Source organism: Heteronotia binoei, chromosome 7 (assembly GCF_032191835.1).
Source record: "Heteronotia binoei isolate CCM8104 ecotype False Entrance Well chromosome 7, APGP_CSIRO_Hbin_v1, whole genome shotgun sequence".
Lineage (NCBI taxonomy): Eukaryota > Metazoa > Chordata > Lepidosauria > Squamata > Gekkonidae > Heteronotia > Heteronotia binoei.
The window spans coordinates 41,250,014-41,267,820 of record NC_083229.1 but is presented as its reverse complement, the minus strand read 5'-3'; the positions used below and the strand labels follow the sequence as shown (position 1 = coordinate 41,267,820).

Sequence of the window (17,807 nt, the reverse complement as noted above, 5' to 3'; positions counted from 1 at the left end):
CCCATAGAGTGAGGGGGCTTTGACCACATGTGCATACCCCACTATGATCTTGATGATGCTATCAAATAACTGATAAAAGTTGCAAATTCCAACAGTAGCATTATATTAATAGGCACAAGAGGGGCCCTGTACACTGAAAAATGCTGCTGCCAAACAAAGAGGCTTGAGTTGCAATCTAAAGCATACGTAAGCTGCTTCCTCTGCATCACTATGCAGATTCATTTTCTCTGCAAATACACTACCATGGAAGTAGGATGGGAAAATGTTTTAAGTGTGTGCAAACAGACTTAATCATTCCAGCATCAAGAAACGAGACAACCCAGTTCTTTTTTTGTATAAAAAGTCTACTACATTTATTCAGTACAGACATATTTAAAGACAAACCCTGAAAACCAGGAACAAACACTTGAACACTCCGTTACGAAGTGTATTATTTTATCAACAGCTGCTTCTGCTGATTGAGCCATTGAGTTCTCTGCATGTGTTTGCTTTTTAATAAAAAAAAGCTTATTTTAGCTACCTTCTGTGAACAATGTGCCTCTTCATTGCCACTACATTTTTGTTAAAATCAGCTGCTTTCCAGTTTCGATATTCACATTTTAAGCTGTTTTTAGACAGCCACTAAAAACAAAAGGTCTGTGTAAGAATGAAAGGGAAAGTCTCAGAAGAGTAATTTGGACTTATTGCAAATGATCTCGTAAGACCATCAAAGACACAGGCAGATTTTCTTCTGTGCAAGAGAGATTGGCTCACAAGGGAAATGGCTGGCAGTGTGGGAATCAGAGAAGGGGATACAGAGAAAAACCTGATACTCTTTGGCTGGGGAAAAAGAGCTCCAGGGAGCTGCCAAGGCTGGCAAAGCAGAGCAAGCCAAGGGGGGTGGGGTGCATGGAGATTTCTTAGAAAGACCGCTGTAACACGACCCTGTTTCTGAGAATCCTGCTTATATAAAGAGGAGGAGCTCTTGGAAAGAAGGTGGGGGGGGGGAGAGCACAACAACAATTTGGATCTGGCAGCGTGGAAGTCCTCAGGAGACTCCCAGCAGTTACAAAACACAGGGTTCGTACACAGCCCAGTCAAAACAAACTGGGATAGGATTACACTCTCCACCAACCAGGGAGCACAGCAAGTATAAACAACCTGGACGGTCGAGGTAAAGGGTGACCTTGGCAAGAGAACTGCGGCTCTTCAAACCTTTTTTCCTATTTGCATCCAGTAGTGTACAAATCTCCCCCCTCCCTTCCAATTCAACCCCAACACCTTACATGCCTCTTGGCTTTTCTCCCCCACCCCACCCCACCCCCACAGCAACACACAGCTGTGCAAGTGAAAAGAATTCCACATAAGACAATGCCATGCGGGATGGTCCCTTCTTGCGCTTCCCAACCTCCCTAAATAGCAGACTATGCGGGGGGAGGGCCGCATTAAGTTGTCCGGACAAGTGTAGATCCTGGTGCAAGAGGCCGATGCAGGTCGTTTGGACTTCTGAGGAGAAGTGGAAGGCTGCCGTCCAGGGCTGTGTAGCACCACGATTGCTTAACAGAAAGAGAGCGGCAGCCCGGCCCGCGGCTCCCTCCGTGACAACAAGCGACAAAGAACTACTTCCTAGCAGAGTCTGCTTCAAGTATACGGCGTTGCCTTGATAACCGGTCGCCGGCGATTTGCAGTCGCGCCTCGTCCGTCGTGTGTGTGTGCAGGGTGTGGGGGGAATAGAGTCTCTTCCATGGGCTCCCCCATGACTTGGCTGCGGGAAAAAAAGAGGTGGGGGATCTGGGGTGGGGTGGATGCATCCCCGAAGGGGCTAGGGCAGAGGCTGCAAAGAAGAGACTGCGAATGCTGCGGTGGTCGCCGGTGGAGCAGCAGAGTCCCCTTCGCCGCTACTGCTATGGCAGCTCCCCGCGGATGAGGCGGAGCTCGGCGAGCCCGTGGTGTTGGTGTTAGACTCCCCCACCGCCGTCGAGGCCGCCAGCTGCAAACGTCGGACAGCTTCCTTGATGAGGTTGCCGGAGAGGATGAGCTGCTGAAGGAGCCGGTGCGGGTCCTCTTCTTCGTCGTCGTCCCCCGCGGGCAGCAGAGGATGCCGCCGCGGCTTCTTGCCTCCAGCCCGGGCGGCGCTCCTCAACCAGCCTCGGCCACACAGCTGCTTGGCGACCCGAGGGCTGCCTTTCTTGTCCGTGGACGACGGCGGAGGAGGAGGCGGCGGCGGCAAGAGCAGCAAGGACGGCGGAGGGCGCTGATGAGGCGGCTGTCGGTGCAGCGAAGCTAAGAAGCCAAGCCCCCTCGGAGCCGAGTAAGGGGCCGCTCGGTCCCGGCCGTGGTGCTTGGGGAGCCGGGGAGGCGGAGTCCGGTGCTGGGCGCTCAATTGCAGCACCTCGCCCAGCTTGGCCACCAGAGCGTCCACCTCCTTGGAGCCGATGCTTCCCCCGACGGGGCTGCTCTGCAAAGACACGGTGCGCTCAAGCAGCAGGAAGCGCTCCCCGCCTGTCCGCCGGCAAGGCATCGCAGCTACTCCGATCTTCCCTCTTTCAGCTCGGGCTCGGCAACCGTAGCTCCTCCTGCCCTGCTTCTGCGGCGCCGGCGTCCGCAGCTGCCAACCAAGCCTCCCTCCTGCTACCTCTCTGGCGCACTCGCTCCCCAAACACTGTCGTCGGTGCTGCGGTTGGTTTGTAAACAATGGGTGACGTCCTCGCCGCGCGCACTCCACTGCAGGCAGAAAAAGTAGGGGGGACGAGGAGAAGAAAGGCTCGGTTACAAAACGTTGTGACCCGCTCCCTGACACTGGCTCCTCCAACCCCATCCAGTTTTGCTCTTATAACGCTCATTTAGAGTCGGCCTGCGAAACCATGCCGCGGATTATAGTAAAAAACTCACCTCTTTCTCTTCTTCTCCCCTCCTGTCTGCGCCTTCCGATGAGCTCGCCCGATTTTTCAAACGCCGACGTTTAGGGACTGTGGGCGGGACTTCTCGATAGGCTGGGCCAAGGATTGCGGTGGGCGGGGTTGAGGTGATCATTGAGGGAAGAAATGAGGTCAGAGGGCGGCATGGTAACAAACATACACAGAACGTGGCAACGGCGGATTGAGGCCGTAGTTTAGCACGCACATATGTAACTCCTAGCAGGGAGGTAGACTTCTCTGAACTCAGCGGGATTTACTTCTGAGTCATTTGCTCACAGTGATTTGTCTCTGCCCTTCATTCCTATGGCCTTTGCTTAAATTCGCCCCTTTAAACAACTAGATTGAATTTTTCAGGGCATTAATAAGTATGACACTAAAGCCATAAACACTACTGAGCCAGAGGACTGGTCTCTCAATATCAGTACTGTCTATTCTGGTAGCAGCTCTTCATGGGCTCAGATGAAGGCTCTTCATATTCCCTAATCCTTTAACTGTAAATGACAGGGATTGAACCAGGGGCCTTCTGCATATACCCTATCTAGAAGGGAAACTATATTAAAGACCTTCAAAATAAATTTCTCTGTCACTCAGTCTGAATTTCTCTGTAGCTCAGTCTACACATCACACAGCAATGAATGATTTTTTTTTAAAGAGTTATTTCTTTGGGAGTTTCATCCACTTCATTTATCCCTGCCTTCCTCCCATTATTCTGCTCTGTTTTATCCTCACAACAACCCTATGAGGTAGGTTAGGCTGACTACTTCTTACTGTTTTTATAGCTTAAGTCATAAACAGCAAACCCGCATCCAACAGTAGAAGAACCTAAAAATTACTTATCATGTAACTTAGCAACAGCTGCCAAAATTTTTGCCACATGCAGAGTGGTTTATCTTTGTCTCTAAGTAGCCAGGATGAGTTCACTTCTGGAGAAAGAAAGTTCTAATTAAAGAGATTCTTGAGAGAGTGTTTGGCTGGCCCAGGATCACCTGGCAGATTTCCATGGCAGAGTGAAGATTTGAACCCAGGTCTCCCAGATTCTAGACTGACATTGTAACCACTACACCATGCTACACAGACCCACTATAGTTTATCAACTTTGTCAGTTTTTATTATCAGCTTTCTAAATTTTACTGACTTATGCTGCTGCTGTTTTTTTTAAATGGTTCTAATCTAGGTAATGCTGCTAATGCATTTTAATTTGCTGTCTTGCTATTTTATGTTTTGAGTTGTAAGATACTGTTTTATGAACGCTAACAACTTTGCAAATCAATAGACTGAGAGTGGGGAAAATAAATAAATGCAGCAATTGTGCATTCCTGTGAAGTCAGTGAATTTTGTTGCCCCCCATTCACCGTGGCCTTTAGAGCAAAGGAAAAACAAGAAGGCTTGTTAGACATATTGTGGGCTGGAGCTGCTAGATTTCTCTTTTTTGACACAAAGATTCTACTAACATAGTCAATGGGACTACTTCAGAAAGAACATGTAATCTTTGAATTGCTTCCAAATGCTAACTTCTCCTCAGCTCTCAATGAGTTCATTCTTAAACAACATGGGCAGCTGGTTATGCCGTGGTGCCTCCACTGTTGGAGCATGGAGAAAAATAAGAAAATACTGTTTTCCAGATCCTGCCATGCCCTTTGCAGTATCCCAGAGTTAGGGATGAGGCAATCTGTTTTCATAGATTTGGGCTCTAGTCCTTAGATTCCTTTATGCTTTGTTCAAATACTGTAAATGTAGAAGAAATGTTTAGATTTTTTCATTCACAGATGCTCTAGAGCAGAAAGGACTTCAAGAGTGCCTAGACAGATCTGTAATTCCCTTTATAGCATTCTCTTGCAGACTTCCATATTCATTTTATTTATGTTTCTCTTGCCAGATAATTCATAGCTTTCCATTCACTGATGTTCTTCTCTTCTGTATGCACAAACTGTCGTCCCATCCAACAGTGCATTGATTTACAATTTTTCCTTTGAGATCACAGTCTGCATTATCAAAATTACCCAAAGTGAGTCACATCAGCTCTGACAAGTTCATTGCATGTTTGGATTCTTTGTGAGAAGAATCTTATAAAAAGCATTAATGGGGGAAAGCTTTGGAGTGGCCATGTGTTCAGGATACAAATACGTAAACCAATTAAAAAAATAGATCCAAGGAATGAATGACAGAATCATATCAATCTACTGAGTGTTAAGTCATTGTCACTGTCGACATACTGCATGTGACACAAGAGAACATTGTTTTTTACTAATTCTCTGTCAGAGGGAAGAATAATATTCTCAGGAATATTAATACAAGGTATTCTTATTTGCAGGGTTGCCACCTCCCTGGAGAAAAAAGTGCTCTGTTGCTTTAATAAGAGTTAAGGGGATGTTGTTTACCAGGTGAAATTATTTACTTCCATGCCATGAAATGTCTGGACAACCCATTAAACCTCTATTAAAGTGACAAGTTTTATTTCTTTGGATCTATACCATGACAGCTGTATCAGAATTGTATTCTGTGTTGTGACCCCCACCCCTGATGAGGCTCACTTTCCTGGCTTTCCCGCTTTCCTGGCTTTTCACAAATTATGTGAAAGTGAATTATTCAGGAGGGCTTTTTTACACAGATAACAGGGTTGGACTGCAATGAAATGGTTCAGAAGAGATGCTTTGGTACAGGGATAGAGAGTACAGGCTATGTTCCTGTGTACTGTCTTGTTGCTGTACGTATGCTCTTATTATGTAATTTCTATGTCATTTAACTTTGTCATTTTAAAATGCTTATTCTTTGTTTCAGCTCTGTTTCAGATTTCACCTTGCATTCAGATTTCTGCAATCTGAACTCTATTGCAGTGTTCATTGGATGTCCCCTTCTGTTGACTGTACTGACTTACACTGTGTTTGTTGTCTACCTTGAGTCTCAGTGAGAAAGATGGACTATAAATAACATAAACGTTTTAGTCAGATCACCAGGAAACCTGAATGATCTAAACTGCATGTGTCTGACTCAGCATGTTGATATTGGATGCTGTCCACCTCTCCCACTGGTTTCAAATCAGTTGAATGGTGGGGCGGGGTGGGGGATTGGTTTTGTTTATGCTTTGTCAGAGCAGCTTGCTCTTTAGAATTCAGCCTCGTGAAGATTTTCATAGTATGAAGGTAAGAATTATCAGCTGCTAATATTTGCACATCACACGACTGGTAGAAAACACAAGAGCTGGTAGGAAACCTGGCAGTGTTGCTTGGAATCTGGGCATCCTGAGTCAGTGCATGTATACTTGGTAGTAAATCACATCACATTCAATAGCACATGCTCCTAAGTGTGCCCAAGATAGTAGCCTTCACAGTTATGTGCAGGTTCTGCAGTTGTGATAATGGCAACTTTACTATGATTTATGATTGGTTTCTAACCTTTCCTTCTCAAGCTGTATGTGATCCAAGGGATGTCCAACTTTCCCCTCTTCTCCTACTAGAACCCAGAAGCACCCATTAAGTTGATTGGCAATAGACTAAGGACACACAAAAGGAGGTACTTCTTAACTTAAATAGCAATTAAAATGTGGAATTCACTGCCACTGGATGTAGTGACCACTATTTTAGTTGGCTTTAAAAGGGGTTTAGATAAATTAATAATGGATAGGTTCATAAAAGATATTAGGTCGTATGACTAAGTTGAACCTCAATGTTCAGGGTCAAAAATGCTGAGTATTAAAATAGGGATAAAAATGGGGATGTTTTGGACTCTGAGCATTGCTTAGAAGTCTTTTGGGGATACTCAGTTGACTACAGTGTGAAAGAAGATGCTGTATTCAAGGGATACAAATGCACATTTCCTCTCTCTCTCACACACACACACACACTCTCATTTTAGGTTTCATTCTGTGGATGTCTAGCAGTATCCTTTTACTCTATCACAAAGTACCCAGCTCATCTGATCATTTTTACCCAGCTAAAGTGGGCATTAATTTATTTTACCCTTTAATATATGTCTTCAAAATGACATATGATCAGGCCACTTATTCCTGCTTTATAGAAGGAAAGCACAGCATAGCCTGAGGAATAGTGCTCTACTCCAGACTAACCAGTGAGACCACGACTGAATGGTATGCTGTGGTCAATCAGTATGGTGCAAGGGATGGCACAGTGGACTAGGAGGCCTGGATTAAAGTCTTCATTAGAGTTGCCAGCCATTGGCAATTCCTGGGAGACTGACAGGGGCGGGATTTATCCAAAAGGTGTCCTGCAATGTCATAATGTCACTTCCTGCTGTGATCAGAAGCAATGTGTGATCAGAAGCACTGTCACCATGTAATGGGACACTCTTGGATCCACCCAAAACCCTATTGTAAAACCCACTAAGTTTGGAATGAAACCTAGAGTGCCCCACAATATGGTGACATCACTTCCAGTTGCACAGCCAGAAGTGATGATATGGAATTTCATTTTGTCCACCTCATGTTCATGGGAGAGGCTTCTCTCTCTCCAATAACCCACCACTCTACTAGTATCTGACCTTTGTACGACATTGCCCACTGGGAGGGCCTGGACTCCCAACTTCCCTTCCATGTTCGGAGGCCTTGCCTCTCGTGTCTCCTGTAGCCCAGCACCCAGTCACCACAGGGACAGTTTACTGCCTTTGTGCGTCCCTGGAGGAATAGCTCCCCCCCTGCTTTCTGATAACCTTGAAGCATGGGGAGGGGCTCCAAACCAGGGGATCCCCTACCCCCAAATGGAGATTGGCAACCTTAATAGCCCAGCTTTGAATCCTGACTCAGACTCAGTCGTGGATGCTTTTGGATGACCTTGGCCTAGTCACATCCTTTCAGCCTATTCTACCTCACAGGAAGAGGAGAACAATGTAAGCTGCTTTGGGTCTCCACTGGGGACAAAGATGGGATATGAATGAAGTAAATAAATAGATATATTTCCACCCATTATTTTCATCCATTAGAATATCACCAAACAGAGAAGAGAATTAGACAGTCAATGTATAAGACCCACGAGTTTTGAATGTATTCTCAGATAATTTCCTGCTGGTTTCAAGCAAAACATTATTTTCAGCATTTTGTCATTTCAGAGGAATTTTTTTGTTTTATTTTTCCCCCTTTGCTTTAGAAAGAGTTGTAACTTCTGTGAGGGATTTTGAAATGTTTCCCTTGACAATCCCTTAAGGAAGCTTAATTATAATAAATCCATATAAGCCACAAACAATAAAAGAGTTCATAATGGTGAATCATAGTCTGTCTCTTTCTTGGTATTTGGGAGACAAGATCTTCTGCCTGAGGAAGAAGGAATCTTTCTTTGTTTATGACTCAAGATACTTGTGTGCACCAAAAGCTTTCAACTTTGTAAGAATGAATGTGCATAAATTAATAAACATTCTGTTCACCTCCTTAGTTCCAAATGTAAGCTAAGAACAGCTAGGGCATGAATGTTTGTTATCATGATGTGTGTGTGTGTGTAAACCATGTTTTAAATGCATAAATATTAAATTTGTCTAAAAATGAGTGAGCTAACTCCACTAGGATTTCCATTTTTCTGCTGGCAGGGCTTCCATGCATTTTGTGGTTATAAAGCAGGTAAAAATTCAACACCTAGAGCCTTTCCCAGCAAGGTCTTGCAACAACGAATGGTAGTGGTAAGAACTATCAAGTCACAGCTAATTTATGGTTGTCAAGGCACGAGATATTCAGAGATGGTTTTCCATTGCTTGCCTCTGCATAGCAATCCTGAACTTCCTTGGTGTGGTGGAGCCAACACTGCTTAGCTTCCAACAAGTTTGGGTTAGCCTGAGCCATTCAGGTCAGGGTGCGCTGGTAGGGTTGCCAGCCTCCAGGCTTGGAAATCTCCCGCTTTTACAACTGATCTCCAGCTGACAGAGATCAGCTCCCCTGGAGAAAATAGGCAATGGAAAGACCACTGAGTAGAATATTTCCAAATTTGATTAAATGTATATTCAATTCAGTTCTCAAATTCTTTTATCATTTTGTATAAAGTGTTTATACAATACATAGACAAAGTTCATTAACAAATTTCAGACACAAAAACAAATTTCCCACCAGTACAATCCTTAGCCAGTGTGTATCCTTCTCTCATAATTTTCTTTTAACCCACTAATAAAGTTCAGTCATATGAATCCACAGTGATTCCACTCTTATCCAATAGGGGGATAAAGAATATGAGGATGAATATTCAACCTTCACAAAAGACACCCATTCCAGATATTCCAAGGTGTTTCAAATCTTCCTTGGTTTTCCGGCTGTAAAACAGAACCCGATTTCTGTAGCTTCATTCATGGACATACAGTTCATAGCTTTCACAGACAAATCATTGGGTGGGGCCTGGAGATCTGCTTTTTCAACTGATCTCCATCTGGCAGAGATCAGCTCCTCTGGAGGAAATGGCAGCTTTGAAGGGTGGACTGTATGGCATTGTACCATACTGAAGTCCCTCCCCGCCCCAAACCCCACTGTCTCCCAGATCCACCTCCAAAGTCTCCAGGTATTTTCCAATGCAGACCTGGCAACCCTAGGGTACAACAAAGAGTGTCACCTGCTAAATTACTATAAGAGCTATTCAAAATTAAGGTTGCCAGCTCTGGGTTGGGAAATACCTGGAGACTGGGAAGGGTGCGGTTTGGGAAAAGGGTCCAGGAGGGTATAACACCATGGAGTCCACCCTCCAAAACAGCCATTTTCTCAGTAGAACTGACCTTGGTCATCTGGAGATTAATTGTAATAGCCAAGGGCAAACATACACAAAATAAACTCCTTGTTTGTGCAAGTTGCCCTTTTTTCCTTGCAGGAGCACAAATGACAAGCAGAAATTCAGTAAGTGCAGCACAGATATTCAGAGATGTGGAATGTTCCATTTCTTGGATTTCTTAGGGTTGCCAGCCGCCAGGTGGGAGACGAGAATAAACCATGAAAAATAACTACAAATGCAATGAAGATATTATAAGAAAATGCTTGTACTCTATATTAATACACACCTATAATAATACAACACATCCAATCTTTATCAAAGAGGCCCAGTCACAGCTCTCCATTATTTGTGCTTGAGATTTGGCTCTCCGTATTAGAACGAGATGGACCTGTGACTGAGTCTTTTTGATACACGATGAATACCATCAGAGGCTTCAATGTGAGTCACAAACCTACATGAGGATGTGAAATTGACAAGACACACTCTAAAGGAATCAAAAGTACCTTTCAGCAGATTTTTGGAACAGCACAAGCACTTTGGATGAAGCCTAACAATAGCCATTAGCACTCTGTGAAAGTTTTGCAAGCAGATAAGAACTTCACTTTGAATTTGTGATTCAGATGCACTTTAGAACTTTATGACTCTATAAAGTGTTACAACTGACGTATTAGAACTGATGGACTTTGAATGAACTCCTAATAGTGATTTGGATGTGATGTATTATTATAGGTGATTCTGCAATATGAATTAATATAAAGGACAAGCATTTTCTTATATTTTTATTGCATTTGTAGTTATTTTTCACAGTTTATTCTCCAGACTTCAGCCTCCTGGTGGGGCCTGGAGATCTGCTTTTACAACAGATCTCCAGCTGGCAGAGATCAGCTCCCCTGGAGAAAACGGCTGCATTGAAGGGTAGACTCTATGGCATTGTACCATGTTGAGGCCCCTCACTTCCTCAAACCTTGCCCTCTCCCAGATCCACCTCCAAAGTATCAAGATATTTTCCAACACAGACCTGGCAATGCTATTTCTTTTTTAAATGCATCTATTAACCCTTTGCCAAGATTTTTTTTTTTTAATACCATGGCACTTCTCTTCTCAATCTGACACACATTTTTTTTATAACCCCTGGACCTCAGTTCAACAATTTGCATTACATTGGAGGGAAGAGCTTTTGTACCTTTCACAGCTTTGCAGAAAGAAGGGGTTTTCTGGCAGGGCATGCTCACAATCTCCCCAAATTCCCTCTTCTACAGCACTGTTAACAGGGAGAAGATGCCTGCCCTCCTTTCCATCTGATCCCCCCAGCTGCTATTTGAGCACAAATTGTTGTTCAGAAATGAAATGTTAATGACTCTGATGATTCAAAGATTAGCATGAAGTTTCCATATGCCCTGTTGTTTTTCCTGTGTGCTGCTCCCGCTGCCATTAAGAACAAGAAAGGTATGCTTCATATTACCCTTTTGTGTTGACTGATAACTGCACTACTTCAGTTGAAGAAAAGATTAAAGTGAAGATTTGCTTTCTTGAAAAGGCTATCCTCTGAAAGGCCCTGGCAGGGTGGGAAACAGGCGGAGGAGATAAAACAATCAAGGTGAACTGTGGATGGGTGGGTACAGTTTTCTGTGGTCTAAATCTGCTTACAAGATATGCAAGGTCCTTTGTGCTGTTGAGCAGGAATTTAGATAGAAAGAGGTCAATCAGTACAAGGGAACCTGCAGGCAATTGGTATTCTGATTATGTCACACTCCTAAAGCAGCCAAAGCAATGACTGATGTTTGGAATTCCTCAGCTGCTGTTCATTTTAGTAATGCCCTTAAGGCCTTTTTCACTTAAGCACTTGGTTCCTGATACTTAAGCAACCTCTCAAAATGCCAAGGATCACCTGGAGGCAGATGTGCTGCTTAGGGTTCCTTTATGGTGCAATTGGGCAGTCCACCTCCACTGAGTAACTCGCTGCTGTACATTCTGGAGGGCAACCAGGGTGTGTTTTTACATATTGCTGTTTTTACTTATAGAAGTATTTATGCTTCCCCCCTCCATTTACCAGCATAGCTCCCAAAGTATCCAGACATCACACGAAATAAGCAAAAAGCAATACATGGGCCAAAGACTAGTGATAAGCATAAGCCAAAATAAAACTTTTTTTAAAAGATAACAGCATAATACTAGTAGGGGGGAGAGAAGAAAAAATGTTTTAACAGTCAAGAGGATCAGCATCAGGGAGAGACTGTGGCTCAGTGGAAGAGCTCTGCTTCGCATGCAGAGGGGTCCAGGTTCAATCCCCAGTATTTCCAGTTGAATCGACTAGGGAGTAGGTGATAAGACCTCTGCCTAAGACTCTGGAGAGCTGCTGCCAGCCTGAGGAGACAATACTGACCTTGATGGACCACTGGTCTGATTCAGTATAAGGCAGCTTCATGTATTATGTATGTCAATCACTCTGGAGCCAGTTTGGTGTAGTTGTTAAGAGCAGCAGACTCTAATCTGGAGAACCGGGTTTGATTCCCCACTCCTCCACATGAAGCTAACTGGGTGAAGTTGAGCTAGTCACAGTTGTCTCAGAGTTCTTTCAGCCCCTAAAAACAAGAGTAGCTTAATATTAGCAAAAGATTAAGAGCTATAACTTGCAGCCGCCAAACAATCTTTGGATCTCCTGGCTATTCTGCACACAATGCCATATGATAATTATTATTACTGTGGTGAAAGAATTCCACAACAGTGTTTACCTACCTTATTTCTGGTGGTAAGGAACACACAGGGCAGGGTCACTGCAGTAAACTTTAATTTACATATGTTTGTGCCTTATCTCTTTGTTTTCTTTAAACTGATGCAATAGGGTGGGCGGCAGACAATAAAGTAAGAATGTTGTTGGGTTTGGTTGACCTGCCTGGGTTTTTTTGTTTGAAATGGCAGGACACATGCAGGGTAAAGCATTTTGAATGTTTGTGAATAATGATGTTGAAGGCCCTGCTCTGACTGGGCTCTGTGTGGGAACCTTGCACCTCAGCAGTTTTGCTGTGTGGGTTTTTGTAGGGGGGGGGCAACAGTACATCCACCCCTTGACATTTAAAACAAATGCTGGAATTCCTGGGTAAAAAGAAATGAAGAAATTAGTCGGTGCCTGTGGTCTAAACAATGTATTACTGCTGCTTCTATTTGAACAGCAACAAAGGAGCTTCAGGTGGAATCAGGAGATGGTTATATAATTGCATAAAAGGAGATGTTGGAAAATAGCAGCCATCTCATACATATTCAATAAAATCAGTGAATCACATATCCATTTTTGTAGCCATGCATACAGGTTTCCTGTGTGGCATTTTAAAACACGTTGCACTATGTGGCATGATTTGAGTAATTTTATCCCTTGGATGCTTTGCATAATTTCATAGGAATTTTAATAGTCCTAAAATAAGTCCTGTTTGGTCACCAGGTACTCTTAAATCAGCCCACCACCTACAGTGTGTGTCAGTCATATCCATGCTCTCAGTGCAGTCAAAAGCACTTCCTCCCCCTACTGTTAAAAACTCATCTAAATGTTGTAGGGGTTTGTAAGGAATGCAATGCACCAAGCCTTACAGTCACACATTTTACAGTGGTTTGAATGGCACTTGAGGAGGATCAGAGCTCTGTAGAATATACATGCTCTGCATAAATACAGTGCTGGATTTAATCCCTGGGACTGCCAACTGAAAAGGGTCTTGGGTAGGAAAGGCCTCTGATTGAAGTATGGCAATTCTGGGATAAACAGACAAATAGTCTTACAGGATATAGCAGCTTTGTATCTCCATATTCTTTCTACAGTAAATTTTACAAGTTCAAAATAAAATTCAACATCTACCAAAAAAACCTTCAGAAATTACTACAGCTCTCTTACCTTTGGTAACTCCTAAACTGTGATTATCAAAATGTATTTGGTGCCGTTTCTCCCTCACACACATACACACAGCTGGTTTACTATCCTGCTAAACCTGGGGAGAAGTCTGAAAGAAGTACCAGTTGGCATAGTGTGATTTATGCAATAATTACTCTTCCAGACTACGTCACTCTTGGTTGATCCTGCAAGCCCACAATCTGTTATTATGACAGGAATTATCATTGGAGCTTGTCATGGCCTCTCTGAAGTTTGTGGGTAAAATCAGCACCTTGGCATCCAAGAACCCTGTGCTGATTCTGATCTACCTCGAGTCATGCGGAAATCATCTTTTGCAACAAGTAGGTTGTGTATGTGTGTTTGTGGGTGTGTGAAGTGCCACCAAGTCTCTTCCGATTTATGGCAACCCTAGGAACGAATGACCTCCAAAATGTCCTATTGTTGACAGCCTTCCTCAAATCTTGCAAACTGAGGGTCATGGCTTCCTTGATTGAGTCAATCCATCTCATGTTGGGTCTTCCTCTTCTCCGGCTGCCTTCAACTTTTCTTAGCATTATTGTATTTTCCAGTGACTCTTGTCTTTGTATAATGTCACCAAAGTATGATAGCCTCAGTTTGGTCATTTTAGCTTCTAGAGAGAGTTCAGGCTTGGTTTGATCTAGAATCCATTTATTTCTCTTTTAAGACTGGGGATATGATTTCCATCTGCATCAAGAGATGCTACCATCTAATTTGGTGCTCAGGTGAGCTGTGCAATGTGCCTCTGCATCCCCATCAGCTGCATACATGAAAGCTTACCTCTGCACATGGATCTCCCTTGCTCAATTCCTTCAGTAGCACTCTGGCCAAATTTGTTCACATCCTAAAGCATGGCTGCGGCATACATCACTGTATGCCATATATCACAGTCACATTAAAAAGACAGCATCAAGCTATAAACTTCTTTTTAAATGTACATCTTCTGCTACAAGAGATTATGCTGTGGCTTCCAGGAACATTATTGTCCTGGTAACAGCTGGAGAAAGTACTAGCTGAGAAACTGGGATACTTCATGGCAAATCACTTGAGCATAGGAGTTTCCATTGATAAGATTGATTAAGACAGTTGGGAAAGATGCTTCTATTCCTTTGAGCTGCATTTTAATAGAAAACTGAATTGGTCAAAATGGGATATGTGTCTTTTTGTTGCTCTGGACAGAAGCATGATAAATCAAGCAAGAGTAAATAATTGTTCTTGACACTGATTGTTTCCTACATGGTTATGCAGGTTATGTTAATAGGTAACCTGAAGGATGGCTCATGAACTCCATTCAAGATATAAACTGGAAAGATGGAACATTATTCACTCCCTTCACAATGAAAAAAACCAAGTTTTAACTCAACCATCAGGAGTCTTCTGTATCATTTGCACAGTGTATGTGAGAGGAAGAAAACGCAGAGCAGTAGTGAGTTGAATAATTAAGGGCCCTTAAATCATACCACATAATGATAATAGCAATTCCATTCCTGAATCCAGACCTGTAGTTTAGGCTAGCCTGTAGTAAGGACATGATCGAGGAAGGAGTGGAGGTGGCGGTCTGGTTGTCAGGACTGTAATCCTCGACTTCTACCCCGGGGCTCTCGTGGGACCTCAACTGGTCGATGTACCTCCTTATGGTGTACCTACCCTCTGTTGTAACCTCATACATTACGGACCCCAGCACCCTGGCAACCCTTGCCAGAATCCAAGCGGGTCCCCCCAAAAAGTTCTTAGCCAAGACCTGTATCTGTATCTGTCCCCTGTATCTAGCCCCCGAGGTGCGTGGATCGACTCTGGGACCTCCTGTAGGTCGAGGGCTCTGTCTGGGTGCAATCGGTCTAGTAGGGTGGCTACCCAGCGGCCCATGAGGAGTTTGGCAGGGCTGCAGCCTGTGGCCGAGGAGGGAATACTGTGCTGTGATAGTAAGAATTTTGCAAGGCGGCCCTCCCAGTCCCCCTGGATGATGCAACGGAGTGATTCTTTAGTTGTCCGCGCCATCCTTTTGGCCTGGCCATTGGTAGCCGGGTGGAATGGGGCTGACCTGATGTGTCTAATGAGGCTGTGGGTGCAGAAGTCCTGGAATTCTCCCAATGTGAAGGCCGTCCCATTATCTGAGACCAGCGTGTCTGGGAGGCCATGCATGGTACACACTCGGGAGGAGGTTGATGCCACTGGGAGCACCTCCAGCCATTTTGAGTATGAGTCCACAGTTAAGAAAAACATTTGTCCCTAGAAGGGCCCCACAAAGTCCAGGTGCAACCGGGACCAGGGGTTTCGTGTGGATTCCCAGTGCTGCACCGGAGCCCGGGAGTCGCTGGCCGGATCTCCTGGCAGGGCTGGCATCGAGCGACCCAGGACTTGATCGCATCATTCATCCCGGGCCACTATACATAACTGCGGGTGAGTGCCTTCATGCACATGATCCCTGGGTGGGTTTCGTGCAACGGCGTAAGGACTCGGTGTCTGAGAACCGGGGGCACCACCACCCTGTTCCCCCATAGCAAACACCCCTTATGGACAGAGAGCTCATCCCTGCTGGACATGAACGCCCCAAACTCTGGTCCCACCCGGCCCGTGGGCCATCCCCTCCATATTCAGTTCAGAACTCAGGAGAGTATTTTGTCCTTGGCCGAGCAGCGTGCAATGTCTTTCGTGTGCACTGGGTGGTCCGGGAGGGACTCTAAGAGAAGATTTGGTATGCTGGGGCCAGATCTGGATCTTCTGACCGCAGCGGCAGGCGGCTGAGGCCGTCCGTGTGGCCCATGGCTTTCCCTGGCCTGTACTGCAGACCATGCTGGAACCCTGCCAAGTAAATGGACCACTGTAGTACCCTGGGTGACAACATCTTGGGTGTTTGTTGGGGGCGAAGAGGCTGAGTAAGGCCTTGTGATCCGTATAGATGGTGAAGGGCCAGCCATATAAGTAACGATGGATTTTTTTTACTCCCACCACAATTGCCAGGCCTTCCTTGTCTATTTGCGTGTAGTTGCGCTCCAGTTTCTGCAATGTACTGGAGTAATAGGCCACCGGGACCTCCCTGCCGTCTGGCAACACATGGGCCAGGACAGCGCCCACCCCGTAGGGGAAGGCATCGCAGGCCAAAATGACAGGCATCCTCTCGTCAAAGTGCGCCAGCAAGCTGTTGGATGTCAGGAGGTCTTTAATGGCCTGGAAGATGGTGGCTTGCCGGCGGCCCCAAACCCACGGAGCCCTTTTGTCTAAGAGTCTATGCAAGGGTTCCGCTACTGCCGCCTTGTGGGGGAGGAAGGCGTGGTAAAAGTTGAGGACGTTGAGGAATGCTTGCAATTGGGCTTTGTTAGTGGGGGCTGGCGCGTCGCAAATGGCTGTGATTTTGTCCTTGGATGGGTGGAACCCATTCACAGTCTATTGTAGGGACCCCCAACAGACATTTTTCCCTCTTTACCTTGAGCCCCGCCTCGTTGAAATGCTGTAGTACGGTGCAGAGGCGGCTGGCGAATTCCTCTTCCGTTGCTGCGGCAATCAGCACATCATCAAAGAATAGCTGTACCCCGGGAATCCCTTTTAAGAGAGAGTCCATTAAGCTCTGAAAAATCCCTGGGGCTACGCTGAACCTGAACTGGAGGCTCTTTACCTGGAAAGCACCCCAATGTGTGACTATGGTTTGGGCCTCGGCCATGGCGGCGTCTATCGGCAATTGCTGGTACGCTTGGGCCAGATCCAGCTTTCCAAAAATTTTGGCGCTTGCTATGGATGCTAACACATGGCTGACCATCGGGACCGTGCATTTATTGATCATGCATTTGTAGTCTGCACAGATGTGGACGCTCCCGTTTGGCTTGACTGGGATGGCGACTGGGGTTTCCCATCGTGCGTTGCTGACTGGCTCCAGGACTCCTTGTGCCACTAGGTGGTCTAGCTCCTCCTCTATCTTGGGTTTCAAGGCAAAAGATACCCGCCAGGCCTTTAGCCGTATGGGCGGCATGTTGGAATTTATTTGTAACGACATGGGGTAACCCGTGTATGTTCCTAGTGTCCCATCGAAAACTGCTGGGAACTCCCCACAGATGTCCTGGAAATCCCTGCTGGCGGGAGCATGATGGATTCCCTCTACTCGGATCCCCAAGGGTGCAAACCAAGCCCGGCCCAACAGGCTACTCAGGTCCCCTTCCGCTACCAGCAAGGGGAGGTCTCTCAAAAATTTCCTGTCTTACACTTTGACTACCCCAGCCCCTTTGATGCCAATCGCCCTTTTCTGGAAGTCTCTACAAGCACGGGGGGATGGGTATAGCTTAGGTCCCCCCTTGGGGCAAAGTTTCTTTAGGGTTTGGGCGGAGATGATCTGACAGG

The 17,807-nt window shown here is 45.3% G+C and overlaps 1 protein-coding gene across 1 annotated transcript; it reads right to left on the bottom strand.

The window, feature by feature from the left end:
- Window positions 1-326: 326 nt before the first annotated feature.
- On the bottom strand, window positions 327-2,930 carry LOC132575066 (proto-oncogene FRAT1-like). The gene has a single exon (XM_060243485.1). The coding sequence runs from the start codon at window positions 2,795-2,797 to the stop codon at window positions 1,802-1,804; it is 996 nt and encodes a 331-aa protein (XP_060099468.1). The 5' UTR covers window positions 2,798-2,930; the 3' UTR covers window positions 327-1,801.
- Window positions 2,931-17,807: the final 14,877 nt, after the last annotated feature.